The sequence below is a fragment of the Ziziphus jujuba genome, chromosome 5, assembly GCF_031755915.1.
Source record: "Ziziphus jujuba cultivar Dongzao chromosome 5, ASM3175591v1".
Taxonomy (NCBI): domain Eukaryota; kingdom Viridiplantae; phylum Streptophyta; class Magnoliopsida; order Rosales; family Rhamnaceae; genus Ziziphus; species Ziziphus jujuba.
Genome location: NC_083383.1, coordinates 9,338,913 through 9,357,799, shown reverse-complemented (window position 1 = coordinate 9,357,799; position 18,887 = coordinate 9,338,913). Strand labels below are relative to the sequence as shown.

At 33.7% G+C, this 18,887-nt stretch overlaps 5 protein-coding genes across 9 annotated transcripts; all 5 read right to left on the bottom strand.

Annotated features, from left to right (window-relative positions):
- Window positions 1–370: 370 nt before the first annotated feature.
- LOC112491924 (protein NRT1/ PTR FAMILY 1.3-like) lies at window positions 371–3,087 on the bottom strand. Its single transcript, XM_025074405.3, has 3 exons — window positions 2,937–3,087; window positions 2,611–2,828; window positions 371–1,940 (listed from the first exon to the last, which is right to left on the bottom strand). The coding sequence occupies exons 1-3, from the start codon at window positions 3,043–3,045 to the stop codon at window positions 1,788–1,790; spliced, it is 480 nt and encodes a 159-aa protein (XP_024930173.3). The 5' UTR covers window positions 3,046–3,087; the 3' UTR covers window positions 371–1,787.
- On the bottom strand, window positions 459–1,584 carry LOC107420644 (protein NRT1/ PTR FAMILY 1.2-like). The gene is made up of 2 exons (XM_016029656.4): window positions 1,436–1,584; window positions 459–1,302 (listed from the first exon to the last, which is right to left on the bottom strand). Exons 1-2 carry the CDS (start codon window positions 1,582–1,584, stop codon window positions 459–461), a joined length of 993 nt encoding a protein of 330 aa, XP_015885142.3.
- A 1,316-nt stretch (window positions 3,088–4,403) lies between the features above and the next one.
- Window positions 4,404–9,541, bottom strand: LOC107420674 (monothiol glutaredoxin-S15, mitochondrial-like). Of its 3 annotated transcripts, none has more exons than XM_016029690.4 (7): window positions 9,385–9,541; window positions 6,988–7,115; window positions 6,162–6,296; window positions 5,939–6,038; window positions 5,349–5,415; window positions 4,917–4,995; window positions 4,404–4,826 (listed from the first exon to the last, which is right to left on the bottom strand). In XM_016029690.4, exons 2-7 carry the CDS (start codon window positions 7,063–7,065, stop codon window positions 4,767–4,769), a joined length of 519 nt encoding a protein of 172 aa, XP_015885176.1. In that variant the 5' UTR covers window positions 7,066–7,115; window positions 9,385–9,541; the 3' UTR covers window positions 4,404–4,766. The 3 variants fall into 3 exon arrangements, with proteins under 3 accessions (XP_015885176.1, XP_015885177.2, XP_048331582.1); XM_016029691.4 differs by having other exon boundaries at window positions 4,917–4,973; XM_048475625.2 differs by lacking the exon at window positions 9,385–9,541 and adding an exon at window positions 9,122–9,291.
- A 256-nt stretch (window positions 9,542–9,797) lies between these two features.
- On the bottom strand, window positions 9,798–13,891 carry LOC107420676 (protein NRT1/ PTR FAMILY 1.2-like). Of its 3 annotated transcripts, none has more exons than XM_048475624.2 (6): window positions 13,874–13,891; window positions 13,434–13,543; window positions 12,869–12,975; window positions 12,542–12,759; window positions 11,205–11,749; window positions 9,798–10,807 (listed from the first exon to the last, which is right to left on the bottom strand). In XM_048475624.2, the coding sequence occupies exons 3-6, from the start codon at window positions 12,969–12,971 to the stop codon at window positions 9,934–9,936; spliced, it is 1,740 nt and encodes a 579-aa protein (XP_048331581.1). In that variant the 5' UTR covers window positions 12,972–12,975; window positions 13,434–13,543; window positions 13,874–13,891; the 3' UTR covers window positions 9,798–9,933. The 3 variants fall into 3 exon arrangements, with proteins under 3 accessions (XP_048331581.1, XP_048331579.1, XP_048331580.1); XM_048475622.2 differs by lacking the exon at window positions 13,874–13,891 and adding an exon at window positions 13,225–13,283 and having other exon boundaries at window positions 13,434–13,689; XM_048475623.2 differs by lacking the exon at window positions 13,874–13,891 and having other exon boundaries at window positions 13,434–13,689.
- Window positions 13,892–14,484: 593 nt separating this feature from the next.
- LOC107420682 (protein NRT1/ PTR FAMILY 1.2) lies at window positions 14,485–18,235 on the bottom strand. The gene is made up of 5 exons (XM_025074564.3): window positions 18,115–18,235; window positions 17,793–17,961; window positions 17,439–17,656; window positions 16,016–16,566; window positions 14,485–15,473 (listed from the first exon to the last, which is right to left on the bottom strand). Exons 1-5 carry the CDS (start codon window positions 18,205–18,207, stop codon window positions 14,585–14,587), a joined length of 1,920 nt encoding a protein of 639 aa, XP_024930332.3. The 5' UTR covers window positions 18,208–18,235; the 3' UTR covers window positions 14,485–14,584.
- Window positions 18,236–18,887: the final 652 nt, after the last annotated feature.

The following is an 18,887-nucleotide window of genomic DNA, read 5'->3' as shown; positions in this document are numbered from 1 at the left end:
TATTTGAATATAAAATTTCCAAAAAATGTAAATTCCATTTTTTTCTTTTTTTCTTTTTTTCCTTCTATTAACTTGATTAGGATTTTTGATGTATTGTTGGAAGCTTATGTATAAAATCATTTCAAGCTGTTGCTGAAGATCCATCACCTTACTTTGGGGTTACAATTAATATATATTTAACATTGCTTAACCTATGATAAAAGCATTAAAATATTGTTGAACTTTTGAAATTTCATATTCATTTGTCATGCCCAACAAACACAAACTATCTAGAATAGTGAATGATATTTCTTAGAGCAATTGTACATATTTAGAAAAATATATATATATATATATATATGTATATATATATATATATGTATTTGTCACCATTTATGATGATGGTCCTCAGATACTACAACATGTTCATGTACTGGTTCATGTGGCAATTTAATTAACACCTAATCTTGACCCAAATCCTAGCTTGCTTCTTCATTACAAGGACCATAAGCCTTACTACATGCAACATAATACAAGCAATTGACAACGCCCAAACCACAAAAAAGCCAACAATAGTAATCATAATGACCCTTGTTCATATTGGTTGAGACCCAACTCTCTTGGTTTCCTCTTTTAGTAATATCATCCACGGTGTTCAAAATTAAACTTGCTATCAAGTTGCCAATGGACCCTCCTAGCATATTAAGAGTCAATGCTACACTAGACATGCTTTTAGGCAACTGTGTGTAATAGAACTCTGCTTGGCCTATTAGGTTGAAAGCATCTCCTAAGCCAATAAGGATGTGCTGAGGTAGTAACCACATTGCCGACATGTTCACCACCGCTTGTGGGTCGTCTAAGAATCCTTGTTGAATTGCCCTTTTCCTTCGTGTGCTCTCTACCATGGCCGCTGTTGACATAGATAAGCATGTGGCAAAAATTCCAATTCCCATTTTCGCTTTCAAACCGAGACGAATTGATCTTCCTTTGATTTTTGATGCTAATGGGAGAACCAACCGATCATAAAAACCGAGCCACAAGACCATTGAAATTATGGAAAACAGGCCGAAAGAGCCAGCAGGAATATCGAAGTTTGAGGTGAAAATGCGTCTGTCCATAGTTGTTGCTTGGAGTACCGGCAAAGAGCCTGAATTGGCACTCACTGACATCAATACCCCTGTTGACCAGATTGGGATTATCCCGATTACTGCCTTGAGTTCTTCTACTTGATTCACGGTACAAAAGCTCCATGGCTCTGAAACTCTGCCATCTGGGGTAAGGCTTCGTTGGGAATTCCTAATAACACATGCTTTGTTCAGACACCTAGTTAGGCATACAAACAAGTATATTTCTTGAATACGCAATTAATGTGCATAAGAGAGAACATTTTTTATTTTTTATTTTGTGACATGATTAATTTGATCAAAATCTCATTGATCCCTTTATGTGATGGTACATCGTATCAACTTTGTCCAAGGACGATAATGGGATATCTCTGTTTTTGTAAGAAGCCACAACAACTTGTGCCAATTCAGTGAGAACACTCTTTTCTGCCTCCAAATTAACATATAAAGGTGAAGCTACGAAAAATGCAAGCGCGGACATGAACATAAGCGAGGCAGGAATTCCAAACCCCACATTCCATCCCAAATGCTCTTGAATGTAAACCAAGAATGAGATTGCCACAATTACAGAAATATTGACAAAAACGGAGTACCAACTAAAGAACCTCTCCAATATTCCTGAAATACTACTGCGGTTGTTTTTAATGTCCAATTGGTCTACACCAAAAGCTATTGAAGATGACCTTATCCCTCCAGACCCAATAGACATAAGGCCAAAACAAGAGTACAAGTATAAAAGTCGGGATGTTTTTGGGTACATTTTGCAGCTTTGGCTGTCTTGGTAACAAGAAGGTGTTGCTCGTGGAATATGGTTGTTAACCATAGCATAACCATTCCCTGTTTAGTTGGTTCAATTTACGAAAATATATATTAACTTCCAAGTAAATCATCCACATGAAAATATAAGTCATAAGAATAAACAGGAATTGAGAATTGATACTAGGAATTATCTCACAATTTATCATGGGAGAAATGGAAATGGTGATACGGATAAATAGATTCCACATCCCCTCATGTTATAATTTAATTAGGTTCACTTAAATGGGAATTACCACCTTTCTTTAATAACTTTTTAGCATAAAAATATAAACATAAAATAAAAGGTTAATATATAAAACCAAATAAATTAACCAATGTGGATTCTTTTTTTATTGTCCATATTACCACATTTCTAAAGATTAATTCAAGAAAATTATCAGGAATTATTTCTCACAACTTTTTATTTTTCTCTTAAATTCTCCTCATATCTTTGTTTCTTTATATACTTTTTCTTCACTCATTTCTTTTATTTCAAAAAAAAAAAAAATCCTTGCACCTTTTTTTTTTTTTAATACACCTTGTACATGTGTTGTTCACCAAAAAAAACTATATATTCTGTTATTTATTTTTACCATATATATTAACATTTTTAGGGAACCTTGCCTCACCATACTCCATGTCCAAACATGGAGTGGAAAAAGTAGAAGAAAGCAGAATAGAGGTAAGGGGGTTTGAGAGAAAAAAGTACCAGAAAGCAAAGGACGGATCCGAATCCAATCATTGGGTACCGACCCACATAGGAATCGGCAAGAAAAGCCCCGAAAACGGGCATGAAATCAGTTGCGGCGGACCACAGTAAGAGTAGGGTGGAGGCACTGGCAGCTGCCAGGCCATACTTTCGGGTCAAGTAGAGTATCATGTTCGGGCGAAGCCCATGGTTTGCCAGCCTCTCAAATGCCTCATTTGCTGAACCCACATTCCCATTAATTAATTAATTAATTTTAATTAAGATCATAATAATTATATTATATATCAAAAAAACAATCCTCTAATAATCCAATTAATTTATTTTACCTATAATGAAAGGCAACGTTATTATGCCACCCTTGGCTTTTGGTTTGGGTCCGCTCAACAGTGGCTCTTCCGCCATCCCGTTTTCCTCATCAACTGGAGAAGTAGTCATCAGTAATTACAGAATACAAGAGAGAAAGAATAAAACACCCTATACTTCAAAAATAAACAATGAAAATTCCTATTGGACCACCTCTGCTATATATTAAATAATTTTGATATTTTCAGCCAAAAATTAAATAAATAATTAATTTTGATATGGTACAACACATGGTCTGCATTATTGTGTGGGACACATACATTATGATGTCATAGATTGTATTCATATATGCAAAATTAATTTTTCAGCAATATATATATTTTAGGCAATATTAATTATTTGGGATATTTTCCCAAGTCACATTTTCTCTTCTCTTTTTTTTTTTTTTTTTTTTTTTGGTAATGATTTTCCCATGTCACATTGATCCCCACCGCATCTTAATATATTATTTTCTCGTTTTTATGCTTTGTGCTCCTCTTAAAAAAAAAAAAAAATTTAATAAATGAATAAATCTTAACAAATCTATTTTTGCACTTTATCAAATCATTTTTGCGTCCATATATAACCAACATAACATTCCACGATGAACTAAAAGACTGTCGTTGGCCTTTTAATAAGTCCTAAATATACATCTTTATTAAACTTTTCAGTTCACCACTTGCATTGCAAATAAAGTATATGTCCGGTTATAAAACCGTGTCATATTTTTATATCAATTTTTTCAAAAAAAAAAAAAAAATTTGATGAAAACCCAAATTTCAAAATGGTTTGTTATGTCTGTGCAACCTTAATTCTTAATAAAAATTCATTTTTGCCGTTAGTCTGGTGATTATCGTAGAAGGTACGAATATGAGACCCAAATTGGCCAAACATAGAGATTTTAAATTACTTCTTCTCTGTGTTAACCTTTTAACTTAGAATCTCATACCTTAACAGATAAGCACTAAAGATCTTCTAGAACGTTGCCGACATACGGAAGTGTTATCTTCTCTTTTAGTTATTCTATAGATTTACCATGGATGTTGATTTATTATTATTATTTGAATTTTATTTTTGCTAAACTCTTTGTGATTGATTTATATGGAAGGAACTTTGGAAAGCTCATGGTAATTCTAATCAGCAAAATTCCAGAAATCTACTTCCTGCTTTAAAATCCTTGCAAGAGGCAATAACAAGAACACATCCGGATTTGGCAGATACATGTCCATCCAACGAATATATGCCAAGATATTTATGCTCGAAAAACTCCAACAAATGAATGCTATTCATCAAAGATTTTGTAGACGGTATATTTACCTGCTATTCTGTTGTAAGACGTGGTAGTTGTAAAATCTGCCAGAAAGATCTGATAAATGTTCTTCCATTTTTAGGAAATTTAAATGCTGTTCCAAGGCCAGAATGATCGTTCACCGTTAGAATTGCACAAATAATTTCAAGGCAATAATTTCAAGGCATTTGCTTTTCTTTTTCACACAAACATTTGTGTCTTGGCAACTAATGGATTCTTCTGCTCATTTTGTACATGGCTCATTTCCAAGCACAGCCATTTCTAACGCCAAGGCTCATTGTACAAGGCGTCACCAATATAAAAATTTCTAATGTCATAAGCGATGGATAGTCAAAATACATGGTAAATAAAAAGGATAACAAACTACGTTTATTGATCTCCAGACATTTCGACAAAATGCTTCATCAAGCCAACCTCTGCAGAAAACTTGCATAGGGAATTTGCATCTCAAATAGATGTGATTTAAACGTGCCGCAGTTCAACCTACAGGCTCTTCAAATTCAACTTATCCAGACTTTTCCTGATTGGAGATCACATCTTTAAGCTTCTCCTTTAGTTCCCCAGTCTATGTGGAGGAAAGCAAACCATCAGAGCCAATGCATTTGCAGTTTGAAAATAATTAAAACAAGTAATAACCGCTTATGTTATTACTAACCTGGTGCATATTAAGAATAATATCTGAACCGCCAATGAACTCTCCCTTAATGAATATCTGCGGAAATGTTGGCCAGTTACTGCATGTGCAAAATGTAAGGTTGAGAAATGATAAATCTGAGTATGAATATTATAGACTGGGGAACCCAAGGAGAAACTATGGAAGAAAAAACTGAGTATGGTAAACCCATTAAAACATGATAAATGATAGATATTGTTCAGAATGAGATCCCAACTAACTACAGATGATAAATTTGAAACTCTAAACGATACAAAAATGCAGACAATGTTTACATTTTCTACTACCAAGGAGTGCAAGCAGAAGACAGTATCTAACCACACTTGGTCAGCTTTGCAAAATTCACACACACATCTAACTTCTATTATGGATTCTAGAACTCCCTAAAGCAAAAGATATTTAAGATCAATTTACCTGTAGGCTTTTACAGCATTTTTCAGCTCAAGGTTTTCCAAAATATTTCTAGCACTCAAGGGAACATCTGCAAGGTACAAAGTTGACGCAAGAAAATCATAAACAGTACTTTCAAACGTGTAGTTGTACTAAGATAAAAAGCTTAGAAGGACCAGGCTGAACCATGGTTCCAAATAATCAGTAACCAAAAAAACTTCAACAATTAGCAAAATTTAAAATGATAATTTTGGTTGATGACTGAATGCTGATGACCCAAAGTCCACTCAAAAGTTCTAGTAAACCAGGAACTAAATTACAAAGATCAAAAGCATACTAGATAAAGTGGCCTTGGAAAGAAAATATATAAATTATAAGTAATTTAAACAATAAATATTTTGCAGCTACAGTAGAAATCATCAAGAAAACTAAACTGACTAGAAATGTCAACATAGCCAATAACAAGCCTCTTAAAATTGAGTACTTCTATAAACATGAAGGCCGATTCAATGACTTCGTTACTTTTCATCGAGATGGAACTGCAAACATACATGACTTATTATATGACAAGTTAACAACAGGTCCAAGTCAGAATCCAACATCAATATCCTTACTGTATAGTTTTAACACTCTCACTGCCAGTGAACTGAATCCACATTGAGGAAGATCAGGCACCCCTTTCATATAAATCATTATAGGATTATCCTTGATATCCTGCACTAGAAACAACAATTCTAATTTAAAGCTGAGGAATAAACTTCATTTTGGCAAGGAAAGGATAATAAGGAGTTTGGAAATATATTTATTAACAATTGAGAATACTCATTTGACATATACCTGCTCAACAACATCCTTCAAAGAAATGTCAGAGCTCTCGAGCTTATTAGTAGGCTTAAAATCATCATGTGTGTCAGGATCATCAGGCCCCGTACTTGAGTACTTCATCCCATAGTGGTAAAAAGATCCAGACACCTGCTAGCAATTAGATGAAACAGTAAACTACAATCATGAATGCAACAATTACAAGCGTCATAAGTAAAACAAGAAAAATATTTTATATTAGCCATCTGACTAATCTGATTCTATGACAGTGCAGATCACACCACACATAAAAAGACTACACAAACAAACAAACAAACAAACCATAAAGATGCACGAACTGTATATGCTATCATAATGTTTTGCCAAACTTGATGTTTGGTTTCAACTAATGCAACTTATTATAAGTTTTGAACTTTGCAATCATATCCAAATGAATAAAACACAAACGAGCCTAAAAGTTCCGGTGGAATATGCTACCAAGGTCACATAAGTTGAGTTTTCAATTTGGGATATTACCAAAGCAACTTGGCTAGTCATTTCAATTTATTATAAGACAAATAAAGCTATCATAGATGCAATATGACCCCTGTATTGTATGCATTAACCTACACCAGAGAGGCTACATCTATATACATCAGTAAAGACACAAGGCAAATCATGTGGGCTTCTTTTTTCTTTAATTTCTTCATAGCATTTTCCTTCAATGTTTCTGCTCTAGAGTGTATGAGAAAAAAGCATCAAAATTCGTTTCGTGTCTTACATTAAAAATCCTGTAACTTGGTACCAAGTACACCGTTTTCTTTATGATATATTACTAATTAATAGGGAATAAGGTGTTGACCCTTATAATTCTACAAGAATGAGCAGCTTGGAGACCCGAAATTCCTTTCAAAAGCATGCTGGATAATGACTTTGCCATGATTCTAGAGACAAACTCCACAGATAAAGCAGCGCAGTGCTGGTGATTACCTGCACAAACCCATAAACATGTCATCAATTACATTAAAATTTCTACCATACTTCTATAAACTTCAACCAAAAAAACCCAAGTTGCGGAATATGTGCCTTTTATTCAATACCCCTATCCAGGTGTGATGTTGTGTATACACATTGATTAATAAATACATAAGGAACATACTTTCGAACAAATTTCTAACGGCTTTCCTTAGAATACCTAAAACCCACATCAAATACTAGTATTTGTATTTTGTTTCCCAAGCCTAGCTGGCCATTCAAAGTAGTATATCTCTTACGCAAGGAAAAAAGTGTAGTTATCAACATTCCCTCCCCAAAGTAGAAATGGAAACAAATATGATTGCACATAGATTAAAATTCAGTTTTATCAATTTTACCTACTGAATGGATATGATGATCTTAGGGCTTTCGGCTGACTCTAACTTAGTTCAATTTTCCCACATACTAATTCACCTTATATTTCTTCTTTTAGGTACTAATTCTCAAAGATACTATTCTCCCCCCACCCTTTCTTCTCTTCCATTGTAAATTATTTGTACTTCCTTTCGGTATAGTACTTGGTTTTATATTTTTATTTTCGATTTTCTAGAAAGCTTAAAAATATTCTATCATGAAAAAGAAAAAAAAAAAGAAAAAAGAAAGAAACACTTAAAACTAGAAAACAATTTTTTTTTTTTGGTACATTAATTTTAAAATTTTATTTTTCTATTATTATTATTATTATTTTTTTACTGATTTTTAGTTTTAAATGTAAATACATATATATATATATATATATATGAAAATTTAACACTTGTAAAATAATATATATATATATATATGTGATTTTTAGATCTAAAAACTTAATAAATAAATAAATAAATAAAAATTGAAGCAGTTACCATATAATAGTACCGTGATATCATATAATTTAAATGTCCTAGAGACCATAATAGAAGCTAAATGTGTTTGTGAATTTTGCAAAGCTGTCCAAGTGTGGTTAGATACTGTCTTCTGCTTGCCCTCCGTGGTAGTAGAAAATGTAAACATTGTCTGCCTTTAGGTATTGTCCAGAGTTTCAAATTTATCATATGTAGTTAGTTGGGATCTCATTCAGAATAATATTCATATTCAATAACGAAGATTAAGGGACCATTCCCCTAGTCAATTTAAGGATTGGCTATGTTATTCTAAAATAACCTGTTTTCTTTTTTCTTATTTCAGATTTTTGTTACAAACCCATTAGTTTGTAACTAGAACACGCAGAAAATAAAAATAAGATGTAAAGATAAAATAGATTCTTCAAGGGAATCCAACCTCCCAATAGGTTTTTGGTGGAAGCCCCGCCTCCCAAAGATAAAATCAATGACCAAACATATTTTTTGAAAAGAGCAGATTAAAAATATACTTTCAAACAGTTATAAAAAAATATATCTGTATAGCCACACTAAACAACTCAATCACAGCAGATTGCCTTCCCATTAATTATGGTATATCCTGTAATTCTTATAAACTCAAAAGCATTAATCAGTATTTACTCAATCCTGGACATCATCAACAACTACAAGCAAGGACCAAGGCAGCAAGGTTCTTAGTTAATTATAGGAGAGTCGTATCTATAATTTTCAAATTCACATTAGCATTATTTGAAAAGGGTAAGGTGAAGGCTTTCTCATCAATATAATCACAAATGATTAGTGACTAAATAAAAACTTCCAGCTGAATTTCCCACTTGGAAATAACAACAAAATACAAGCTAAATTTCCTATATTTCCAACTGATATGAGAGTCTTCTCATAACATGCACAACCCCAAATTGAAATTTCAATCTAGGCTAGGGCACAAAGCTAATATTCTAAAAACTAAAGAAGAAATCTCATTCTCAACTAAAGACCAAAAACTTGTTCATTTAATTTTCGTAACAAACTCGGTGACACAATGAAATTAAACCAACCCAAAAATCTACATGCACACACCGTAAAACCATAATGACCCAAATTCTTATTCAATTGTCTTTTTACCAATTGTCTTCACTAATTATCGATCAATTCTATTGAGGCATATTCAAAACTCAAAGACCCAACAACCAGCACGGCCTCTTGGCTCGCATATTTCATCAAGAACATTAACCAATATCATAAAAGAGGGACCTTCCGATTCGGGTCAAGCATGAAACACACACACACAGAGACAGAGAGACATAGAAAGAAAATTTTGTGAAATTTATGGCCCTAAAGTAGAAATAGAAAAAAAAATGTGAGTATGTTTAGAGTTGAGTGTTTACCGGAGAGCTGAGCCGTGGGTAGACCTTGGAAAACTTGTACCTCTAGAAAGCGTTTTCAGCAAATGAGACCACACAGCGTACAGGCCGCAGGGAATCAAGACGAAATTTAAGGTGACAATACGAAGTAATCCCTGAAGCGTGCCACGTGTATTAGCCCTGTTTGGAATCACTTAAGTTTTAACCCTTTTTTGGTAACTTTATTATTATTATTTTTGTTGGTTGATGGTTAAGTTTTAACCCTAACGTCTTTTATCGTTCCCTCTCCTCACAGCCCTCTTTCACTCTTTCTTATAAAAAAACAGTATCATATTTTCATATCAATATTTTAAAAAAAAATAAAAATTTTGATGAAAACCCAAATTTCAAAATGGCTTTCAAATGTGATTTTTGTTGTGTCTGCATAACAAACTTAATTCTTGAAAGCTAAAATGCCTACATAATTATAATCACATAAAAGTAATCATTCCACAAGTCCACGGAAAACTACTTGATGAAAAAGCATAAAAACAAAAACTACTTTGAAAGAAAAGCTGCTACAACAACTAAATTTTACTCATCAATTTCCCCATCTCCACCTAAATCCCCATTCCTTTCATCTTTACAAGGACCATAAGCCTTGCAACATGCAAGAAAATATAAGAAATTAACAAAGCTCAAACAACCAAGAAGCCAACAATAGTAATCATAGTGTCCCTTATTGATATTGCTTGAAACCCAACTCTCCCCATTTCCTCTTTTGGTAATAGCATCCACTGTGTTCATAATAAAGCTTGAAGCCAAGTTCCCAACAGACATCCCCAGTATAAAAAGAGCTGATGCAATACTTGACATGCTTTTGGGCAACTCCGTGTAGAAGAATTCCGATTGCCCAATGGCATTGAAAGACTCAGCTATACCCAAAAGGATGTTCTGCGGCGCTAGCCACATTGCAGACATGTTCACCACGCCTTCTGGTTCATCTGAAAATCCTTGTTGTATTGCAATTTCCCTCCTAATGCTCTCAACCATGCCTGATACCGCCATTGCTATGCAACAGATGATGATTCCGATCCCCATTCTTTCTTTCAAACTTAGACGAACGGATTTCCCTTTGATTTTTGATGCTACAGGGAGGATTATGCGGTTATAAAGAGCAACCCATACTATCATAGAAGTCATTGTGAACAAGCCTAATGAGCCTGCAGGAATTTCGAAGTTCGAAGTAACGTGTCGGTCCATGGAGGTTGCTTGAAGCACCGGAAATGAGTTTTGACTCATGGTCACCGACATCATGACTCCTGTTGACCAAATGGGCATTACCTTGATTAGTGCCTTGAGCTCATCTACTTGATTCACTGTGCAAAGACTCCAAGGATCTGAAACTTTTCCATCTGGGGTAAAGTTTTGCTGAGGATTTCTAATGATGCATGCTCTGTTTAAAAACCTATAGAAAAATAAAGTAGAAAAACATATTTATTATAATTAATCCCTTTTTCACACCGATTTAGTTTGTCAAGAAACTAAACAAAAAAAAAAAAAAAAAAAATTTGCAATCAAAGTGTTAGGAAAAACAACATGTACCAGGTTAAGCAAAGCATACATATTATAGGCCAATAGCCGCTAAAGTTTATGGTTAAGAAACAGGGGAATAACAAAAACAGAGAAAACAGAGAGACTGATACTTCACATCACTACAATTTCCAACTTTGGAGAAAATAAAAATCAATTTCAATATGTCACTAGTACCTTAGACTTAATTTTGAAATTTATATTGTTAAATCGTGACGTTAATGGAGTACAAGATACAAAAAGCACCTAAATATGGAAAAAATTTTCAATACCTTAAATTTTCACTTGGCCTGGACACTGTTCCTTTTGTGTGATAGTAAAAATCATCAGTTCCACATGATGACAATTGGATATCTCTATTTTTATAAGAGGCCACAAGGACTTGTGCAAAACTAGTAAGCAAACTCTTGTTAGACTTCAACTTAACATAGAATGGAGAAGCCAAGAAGAAAGAAATCGCAGACAAGAGCATGAGCAGGACAGGAACTCCAAAACCAACTTCCCATCCCATGTTGTCTTGAATATACACGATACCTGAAACCGCAACAAACACCGAGACAGTGATTGAAACATAGTACCAGCTGAAGAACCTCTCTAAAAGGCCTGCATCTTTCAGGCTATTTCCGGTGTCCAATTGGTCCGCACCAAAAGCTAGTGAAGATGATCTTATTCCACCAGCTCCGATCGACATGAGTCCGAAACACGAGTACAAGTGTAGAAGTTGAGATGTTGCCGGGGATGCGCCGGTGCAGCTAAACCGGTCGCAAAATGGTCTTGCTTGTGGAATGAGGGCTGTTAACCATAACAGAACCATCCCCTGTAACATATTACTTAAACCCAATTCAGTAGTTGAAGTTTGAAAGCTCTAACATTATTGTGTTTCCCGAATCTAACGCAAAGTATGTACGAATTTTATTTGTTTATTTCATGTTTTTTCTTCATTAATGAGTCCATCAGCAGCATAATTTAGAAACAATTAAAGATCCCTCAAATGTTACAGAGTTTGAAACCTCAGGAAAATCCAAGTATTGTGGGACCCGTCTAGCAAACTTATCTATAGGACAGGTCCAGAAAGTGATAATGATGGTTCGACATAGGAAATTTCGTCGGTTAATAGATGATTCCAGAATATGTTATGCTGTTTATATCAGTCCCTTTTTTTTAATTATTATTTTCCAAAAAAAGTCCCTTTTTTTTAAAAAATTTTTTGTTTCGTTTTGTATACATAGTTTATCTTTCTAAGCTTATAAAAGCAATCAGAATCCGGAAAATCGTCATTGGGAGATGCTTGCCATTTCAATGAAATGGTTCTGCTAACATCTCGTACTCGGTCACATCATGAAGCAGAAACAGCAGTACTATTAGAGTGAGCCAAGCCAATGAAAATGTTGTATAACTTTCACAGTAATGATTTTGAAATAATTGAGACGAGGAACATAGCTCTTTTTTTTTTTTTTTTCCCCATCGAATTATGAACTATGAAATAAAATTAGTACGGGTTAAAAGTAATATAATAATAGATAATTTTCCCTTAAATACGCCCCTCAAAATGGTAACAAGAAAGTAGAAAGATAAAAGATTGAAATGGTAGAGTATTATGGTAAGGTACCAGAAGGCTAATGATGGAGCCGAAGCCAATAATCGAGTAGCGACCCATATAAGAATCAGCCAGAAAAGCTCCGACAATGGGAGTGAAATTTGTAGCGGCGGACCAGAGGAAGAGTATATTGGCGGCTCTAGCAGCAGACAGAGCGTACTCTTTCGTCAAATACAGTATCATATTTGGTTGAAGCCCATGGCTTGCCACTCTCTCAAATGCCTCATTTGCTGTCAATTTTACCATGTTCAATTATAGAAATTGAGTTTATAATAGTTCCAACAAACTTTGGAATAAAAATGAATAAACAAATAAAAAGTAGGTGGGAAAATTAATTACCTATAATGAAAGGCAAGGTTCTAACGCCACCTTTGGAGTTGGAGTTTCTCAAAAGTGGCTCTTTCATTGTCCCATTTTCCTCAATGGTTGGAGTAGTTGCCATTAATCTACCAAAGAGAAAAAAAAACAGTCTCAGAGACAGAGAGAGACAAAGAGAGAAAAAGGGTTTCTTCCTTCTTACTACAAGTGAAAACTGAGATAAATTTGGAGAGTTGAAGAAAGAGTTTTTAAAGGGTTTGAAATTGTTGCTAGATCTCAAGTTTAGAAGGCCACAAAGACAAAGGAAAAAAAAAAAAAAAAAAAAAAAACTGCAGTTGTTGTTGGTAGGAAGAGACAGAGCATTTGTTGTTGTATACCTGCCGAGTGTGGCTTGTTCCTCCCAGATAATATGCTCTATTGGGTATCTCCCTTTTTACTAGAAGTGAGAAAACTCAAATAAATTTGGAGATTGAAGAAAGCGTTTTAAATATCAACTTTTAGAGGCCAAAAAAATTTTTTTGAATTTTTTTGTTTTTTTTTTGTTTTTTAATATGGTACAAAGAGACAGACCATTGTTGTTGTTTACCTGTGGAGGGTGTGGCTTTTTGTTGTAGTATGGTGGTGTATTGGCTAAAGCAGAGGCGTTTTTGGAGTGTTCCTGAAGCTGATCTTGTCCGTAGAGCAGGGGCGGGGAAACTTCATAAAATTAATGACAAACTGTCAGTGTAAGAGTGCAAATTAAGAATTTGAGTGTGAGGTGCAAACAGAGACTGGCATGTCCTTTTAACTTTTTGCAAGCATTTTCCTGGATATATGAGTCTCTTTCTCAGTGAGCGGTGCGGTGCTTATTGAGATACTATAGCGCACCAGATTAACTTCTATGTTTTAATTAAAAAATTTTGACGTCGTGTGGTTACTGGGGCCACTCCTTGATGATTTTTCTCTCTATATGACAGTAGCAAAAATATATATAATAACTGTATATATATTTCTATGAAAATAATTAATATGATATGAATACCCTACCTTATAAACAAGCGGCGTAATCTTTCGTTGAGCAATGATCTCTGAATATTAAGAAGCTAAATAAATAAACCAGCGGTGCAAATAATTTTATGGGTGATAGATTTTATATTTTGTTTTATTTTATTGATTATTATTTAAAAAATAATAATAATTTGTTACTTTATAATAATCCTCAACATGGCAGTAACTTTCTTATTCTCCTAAGTGAGCAATAAAATATTAAAGGAACTTTTTTATTCTCCTGAGTGAGATATTCTTTTATTTACCAAAAACAGAAAAGTGAGATATTCTTTTGTTGAGCAGTCGAGAGTCTTCGATCGAGGCAACAGAGCGTTAAAGTGCATACGTGTCGAAGGTGAGAGTGGAGCGCATTATATACAAAGCATGGAGTCTTCCTTTTGTCTTTTTTTCTTTATTAAACGCCATGTGCACCAAATTTCGACATAACTTTTTTCCCTAAATTATATTAATTTCAATGTTTGATTTTTATGTTTTTAGGTGGACATAGACATAATTGTTTTATGCTCTATGTTGCAAAATTTGTTTTATCTTATCTTTTTTCATTTGTTATTTTAGTCGGCTTAAAGTTTAATATTAATAAATGTAATGCATACAACTCAAAACAAAATAAATCAACCATACAATTAATTTAAACTTATTCACGTGTTCATATACAATACAAAGTTAAAAAAACAAAGCAATACTTAATTATTAATAAGCAACTTCCTCATCATTAACCCCATATCCACCTAAATCCAAACCAACTTCTCTTTTACAAGGACCATAAGCCTTACTACAACCAACAAAATAAATGAAATTAAGAAAACTCAAACCAGCAAGAAGCCAACAATAGTAATCATAATGTCCCTTGTTGATATTGCTAGAAACCCAACTCTCTTGGCCTCCTCTTTTAGTAATATCATCCACGGTGCTCATAACAAAGCTTGCCAACAAATCCCCAACAGACATTCCCAGCATGAAAAGACATGATGCTATACTAGACATGCTCTTAGGCAATTCCGAGTAAAAAAACTCAATCTGCCCAACTATGTTAAAACCCTCTGCTATGCCCCCAAATACATATTGAGGCAATAACCACAACACAGCAGACATGTTCACCACAGCTTGTGGGTTGTCTGAAAATCCTTGTTTCACTGCAATTTCTCTCCTAAAACTCTCCACTATTGCTGCTGTTGACATTGAAATGCAAGAGAAAAAGATTCCAATCCCCATTCTTTCTTTCAAACTCAGACGGATCGATTTCCCTTTGATTCTAGATAAGAGAGGGATGATTATATGATCGTATACGGCGATCCATGATATCATTGCAACCATTGAAAACATGGTGAAAGATCCTGCTGGAATTTCGAAATTTGAAGTAATGTGCCTATCCATGGAAGTTGCTTGGATTACTGGGAAAGAGCTTTGATTGATCATCAGCGTCATCAAGATTCCTGTAAACCATATTGGAATTACCTTGATTAGTGACTTGAGCTCTTCTACTTGGTTTACTGTACAAAGACTCCATGGATCTGAAGCTTTTCCATCTCGGGTAAGGTCTTCCTGGGGATTTCTTATAACGCATGCTTTGTTTAAAAACCTGATCATCAAAAAGAGAACATTTGTTTTTGGTCACTAAAGTTAAAATTCAAAATATTCATGATCTTTTGTAAATGTATAATTTTGTTGTTATGGACATTGTGCATACTATGATGCAAGTTGACATCATAATTAATTTGAGAGTAAAATATATGTAATATCTCTATTAATTACATATAATAAGATGTTAAGTATCTCACTATAATATAGATGTTAACGTCCATTATAAAAATACTATATATCCATATAGAGGTTATATTTATGGTATGGATGATTTACATCTGGATTGTAAGTATTGATGATAAAAACCGTCGTCAATATTCATATATATAGAGAGAGTATTGGATGTAGACAATACTTATGTTATTAGATGTAGATTACGGACCGTCTGCACCGTAGCCTTGCTCTTTATCTATATATATACATGCATGTATGTATAATATTACTATAAGAGACATACTCATGTAATTATAAGCATGTAAATCTTTAATGATAATAAAGTAAGTTTTCAAGCCCATTGTATCAAAAATTATACATACATACCTCAAATTTTCACTAGGCTTGGTAATCGACCACTTCGTGTGATAGTACATTTCCTTTGCGTCCAGTGATAATAATTGGATATCTCTATTTTTGTAAGAAGCTACAATAACTTGTGCAAACCCGGTGAGCAAACTCTTGTTAGCTTTCACTTTAACATAGAAAGGAGAAGCCAGGAAAAAAGAAATGGCAGAGAACAACATGAGCACAACAGGAACCCCATAACCGATCTTCCAACCCAAGTTGTCTTGGATGTAGACAACACATGATAGTGCAATAAGTACTGAAACTGTACATGAAACGTAGTACCAGCTAAAGAAGGCCCGTAAAACACCTGCATTTTTGGGGTTATGTTTTCTGTCCAATTGATCTGCACCGAAAGCCATGGAGGACGACCTTATGCCTCCAGCTCCAATAGACATAAGCCCTAAACATGAGTATAAGTATAAAAGTTGGGGTGTTGTTGCGGATTTTCTGCTACATCTAATTAATTGGGTGCAAGAAGCAGGCTTTGCTTGTGGAATAATGGTTGTTAACCATAATAAAACCATGCCCTGTTTCATAATAACTTAAATCGATTTAGTATTAAGTTATACATTGAAGTGTATTTTGAGACTCCGATACCATATGGGAAGCATATAGTAATTTAATTATAAATTTAATATAGAATATCGGTATATTGTATATTAAAAAAGAAAAAAAAAAGGAAAAAAAAGGGAGATTTAAAGATGAAACACCAAAATCCAAACTACAAAAAAACAAACATCTCATAGTGAAGAATGAAGGTAGAAAGAATAATCCACATTTTCACATTAATCGATTTTTTTCATTAAAAAAATACTTTTTTTTTTTAATCATTTACAACAATTCTCCTTTTTTAACTAAACTGACCCATTAAAAATAAATCTTAATTGATTAGCAATTTTTTTCAATTAATTTGGAAGTCAACAAGTAAAACCCAGGTAAAGTATATGTAGAGGACCCCGTGCCTAAATAATTCCTTTATTATTTTCTCACCCTACAGTGACAAACTTTATCTCTGTTTGTTGTAATGAGATGATTGGTTAGATAGAAGCGTGTCCGATTGTTTTACGTGTCCAATTAATAATGGCACAATAATATTTATAAATTGAATTTATTGATAAAATCCTAATGTATTCTAATGTAGATATTGTAACTTTCCTCAAAGGAAAGGACAAAAAACAAAGAAAGAAAAATTTTAATTTTCCTTTTTTCCGAAGCTTTGAAAACAATGTTAGGATATTATTGATTTTCTCTCTCCATATTGAATTTAGAGGTAGTATTTGCAAAGACTTTTTTTTTGGAGGGTCTTAGAAAAGCCCCTCGGCCGGCCTTCCAAAAAAAAAAAAAAAATCAAAAGGAGAAAACTGTAATTAAAACAAAGTTTGAGAAAAAATTAACCGACCAGAAGACTAACGAGAGAGCCAAAGCCAATGACGGGATAGCGACCAACATAAGAATCGGCAGCAAAAGCCCCCACAATCGGAAAGAAATCGGTAGCTGCCGACCAGAGAAAGATCACGTTGGCAGCTCCGGCGGCCGGTAAAGCATATTCTTTTGTCAAATAGATGATCATGTTCGGTTGAAGCCCTTGGCTTGCCACCCTCTCAAATGCCTCATTAGCTGCCAATTATATTAACCAAAACCATGATAAAATTATCAAATTAATTTACAAATTAATAAATTAAATTGCTATATGTACTTAAAATTTGGGAAAAATCCATGCGTGGAAAAGGTTAAAGATCGTGAGGGGCTTTACCTATGACAAAAGGCACAGTTCTAACACCACCTTTTGAGTGGGAACTTGTACTGCTCAAGAGTGGCTCTTCCTTTTCTCCTTTTTCCTCCACTATCACTGGATTACCACTTTCCATTTGATACTCGCCTGTAGAGTGTGGATGAATATTTGCCAATATCCTAGCTACTACCTAGTTTGGACACCATATAAAAGACATCATAAAGTGATAAAAATAATAATAATGACAGGAACATTTAAAAAAAAATAAAAATGTGAAAACTCTTGGGCCAACCGTCGTGGCATGCAAAATATATTAAAATAATATTAAATCTTTGGGAGTTACATTATTTGGATACTTTGAACGGTGATATGGTTTTCTAATCATCACATCAGATTTCAATATATTATATAAGATATACCTATGCGAACCGTACATCGTCCAAGAGGTTCATGCTCAAAACGGTCAACTTGTAGCAAATAATAAAGATAATATATCATCCATCATTATAATATTATATAATTTTTTTTTAAAAAAAATTAATATTGAGCTTACGCATGGAAATTTGCCCAAACAAATATATAAATTAATTAGTATTAAAATTAAATTAATATTGTTGAGTGAAATCTCAATTCTATACATATATATATTTGGAATGTATATGTGAAATAAAAACAAATAAACAAAACCCGACAATGAAAACGATTAATCCAGGGTGAGTATGGTGTGTATTGTTTTATACTTAAGAGCATTGATATGGGAGTGGAAGTAAGTTGGTTGTCCATAAACATAAAGGTAAAGAAAACGACGGCTTATGTTTTGATTCTATGCCAGGGATTTAGAGATCAGGTCCACCTTAAGTAGAAAACAATTTAGAGATCAGGTCCACCTTAAGTAGAAAACAAACCTATATACCCTTGAACACGCTTGAATTATTATTTTTCTGGTGGTCCTTCCTAAAAACCATAAGGCCTTTAGGTGGTAATGAAATTTGCATAATTATTTCTCTTTGTTGGGTCTGTTGGACAGTATATCCAACGAAACTTATTAAATTAAAATGTTTTTTGTTAGATATTAAAAATGCAAAGATAACAGGAACAAGATAATATTTTGAGGCT

What these genes read in the sequence shown, in the direction of transcription:
- LOC107420644 (XM_016029656.4), bottom strand. Translation starts at nt 1,584, where the DNA reads ATGTCCGCGCTTGCATTTTTCGTAGCTTCACCTTTATATGTTAATTTG. An exon ending in TTGGACAAAGTTGATACGAT is followed by an intron (nt 1,303 to 1,435) that starts GTACCATCACAT and finishes ATGCCTAACTAG; the next exon opens with GTGTCTGAACAAAGCATGTG.
- LOC112491924 (XM_025074405.3), bottom strand. Translation starts at nt 3,045, where the DNA reads ATGACTACTTCTCCAGTTGATGAGGAAAACGGGATGGCGGAAGAGCCA. An exon ending in AACGTTGCCTTTCATTATAG is followed by an intron (nt 2,829 to 2,936) that starts GTAAAATAAATT and finishes ATGTGGGTTCAG; the next exon opens with CAAATGAGGCATTTGAGAGG. An exon ending in GATCCGTCCTTTGCTTTCTG is followed by an intron (nt 1,941 to 2,610) that starts GTACTTTTTTCT and finishes CCAACTAAACAG; the next exon opens with GGAATGGTTATGCTATGGTT.
- LOC107420674 (XM_016029690.4), bottom strand. Translation starts at nt 7,065, where the DNA reads ATGGCAAAGTCATTATCCAGCATGCTTTTGAAAGGAATTTCGGGTCTC. An exon ending in GAGAGTGTTAAAACTATACA is followed by an intron (nt 5,416 to 5,938) that starts GTAAGGATATTG and finishes TGTACCTTGCAG; the next exon opens with ATGTTCCCTTGAGTGCTAGA. An exon ending in AATGCTGTAAAAGCCTACAG is followed by an intron (nt 4,996 to 5,348) that starts GTAAATTGATCT and finishes TTGCACATGCAG; the next exon opens with TAACTGGCCAACATTTCCGC.
- LOC107420676 (XM_048475624.2), bottom strand. Translation starts at nt 12,971, where the DNA reads ATGGCAACTACTCCAACCATTGAGGAAAATGGGACAATGAAAGAGCCA. An exon ending in GCTCCATCATTAGCCTTCTG is followed by an intron (nt 11,750 to 12,541) that starts GTACCTTACCAT and finishes AATATGTTACAG; the next exon opens with GGGATGGTTCTGTTATGGTT. An exon ending in AGGCCAAGTGAAAATTTAAG is followed by an intron (nt 10,808 to 11,204) that starts GTATTGAAAATT and finishes ATTTTTCTATAG; the next exon opens with GTTTTTAAACAGAGCATGCA.
- LOC107420682 (XM_025074564.3), bottom strand. Translation starts at nt 18,207, where the DNA reads ATGTACGGTTCGCATAGGTATATCTTATATAATATATTGAAATCTGAT. An exon ending in GTTCAAAGTATCCAAATAAT is followed by an intron (nt 17,962 to 18,114) that starts GTAACTCCCAAA and finishes TGTCCAAACTAG; the next exon opens with GTAGTAGCTAGGATATTGGC. An exon ending in AAGCCTAGTGAAAATTTGAG is followed by an intron (nt 15,474 to 16,015) that starts GTATGTATGTAT and finishes TTTGATGATCAG; the next exon opens with GTTTTTAAACAAAGCATGCG.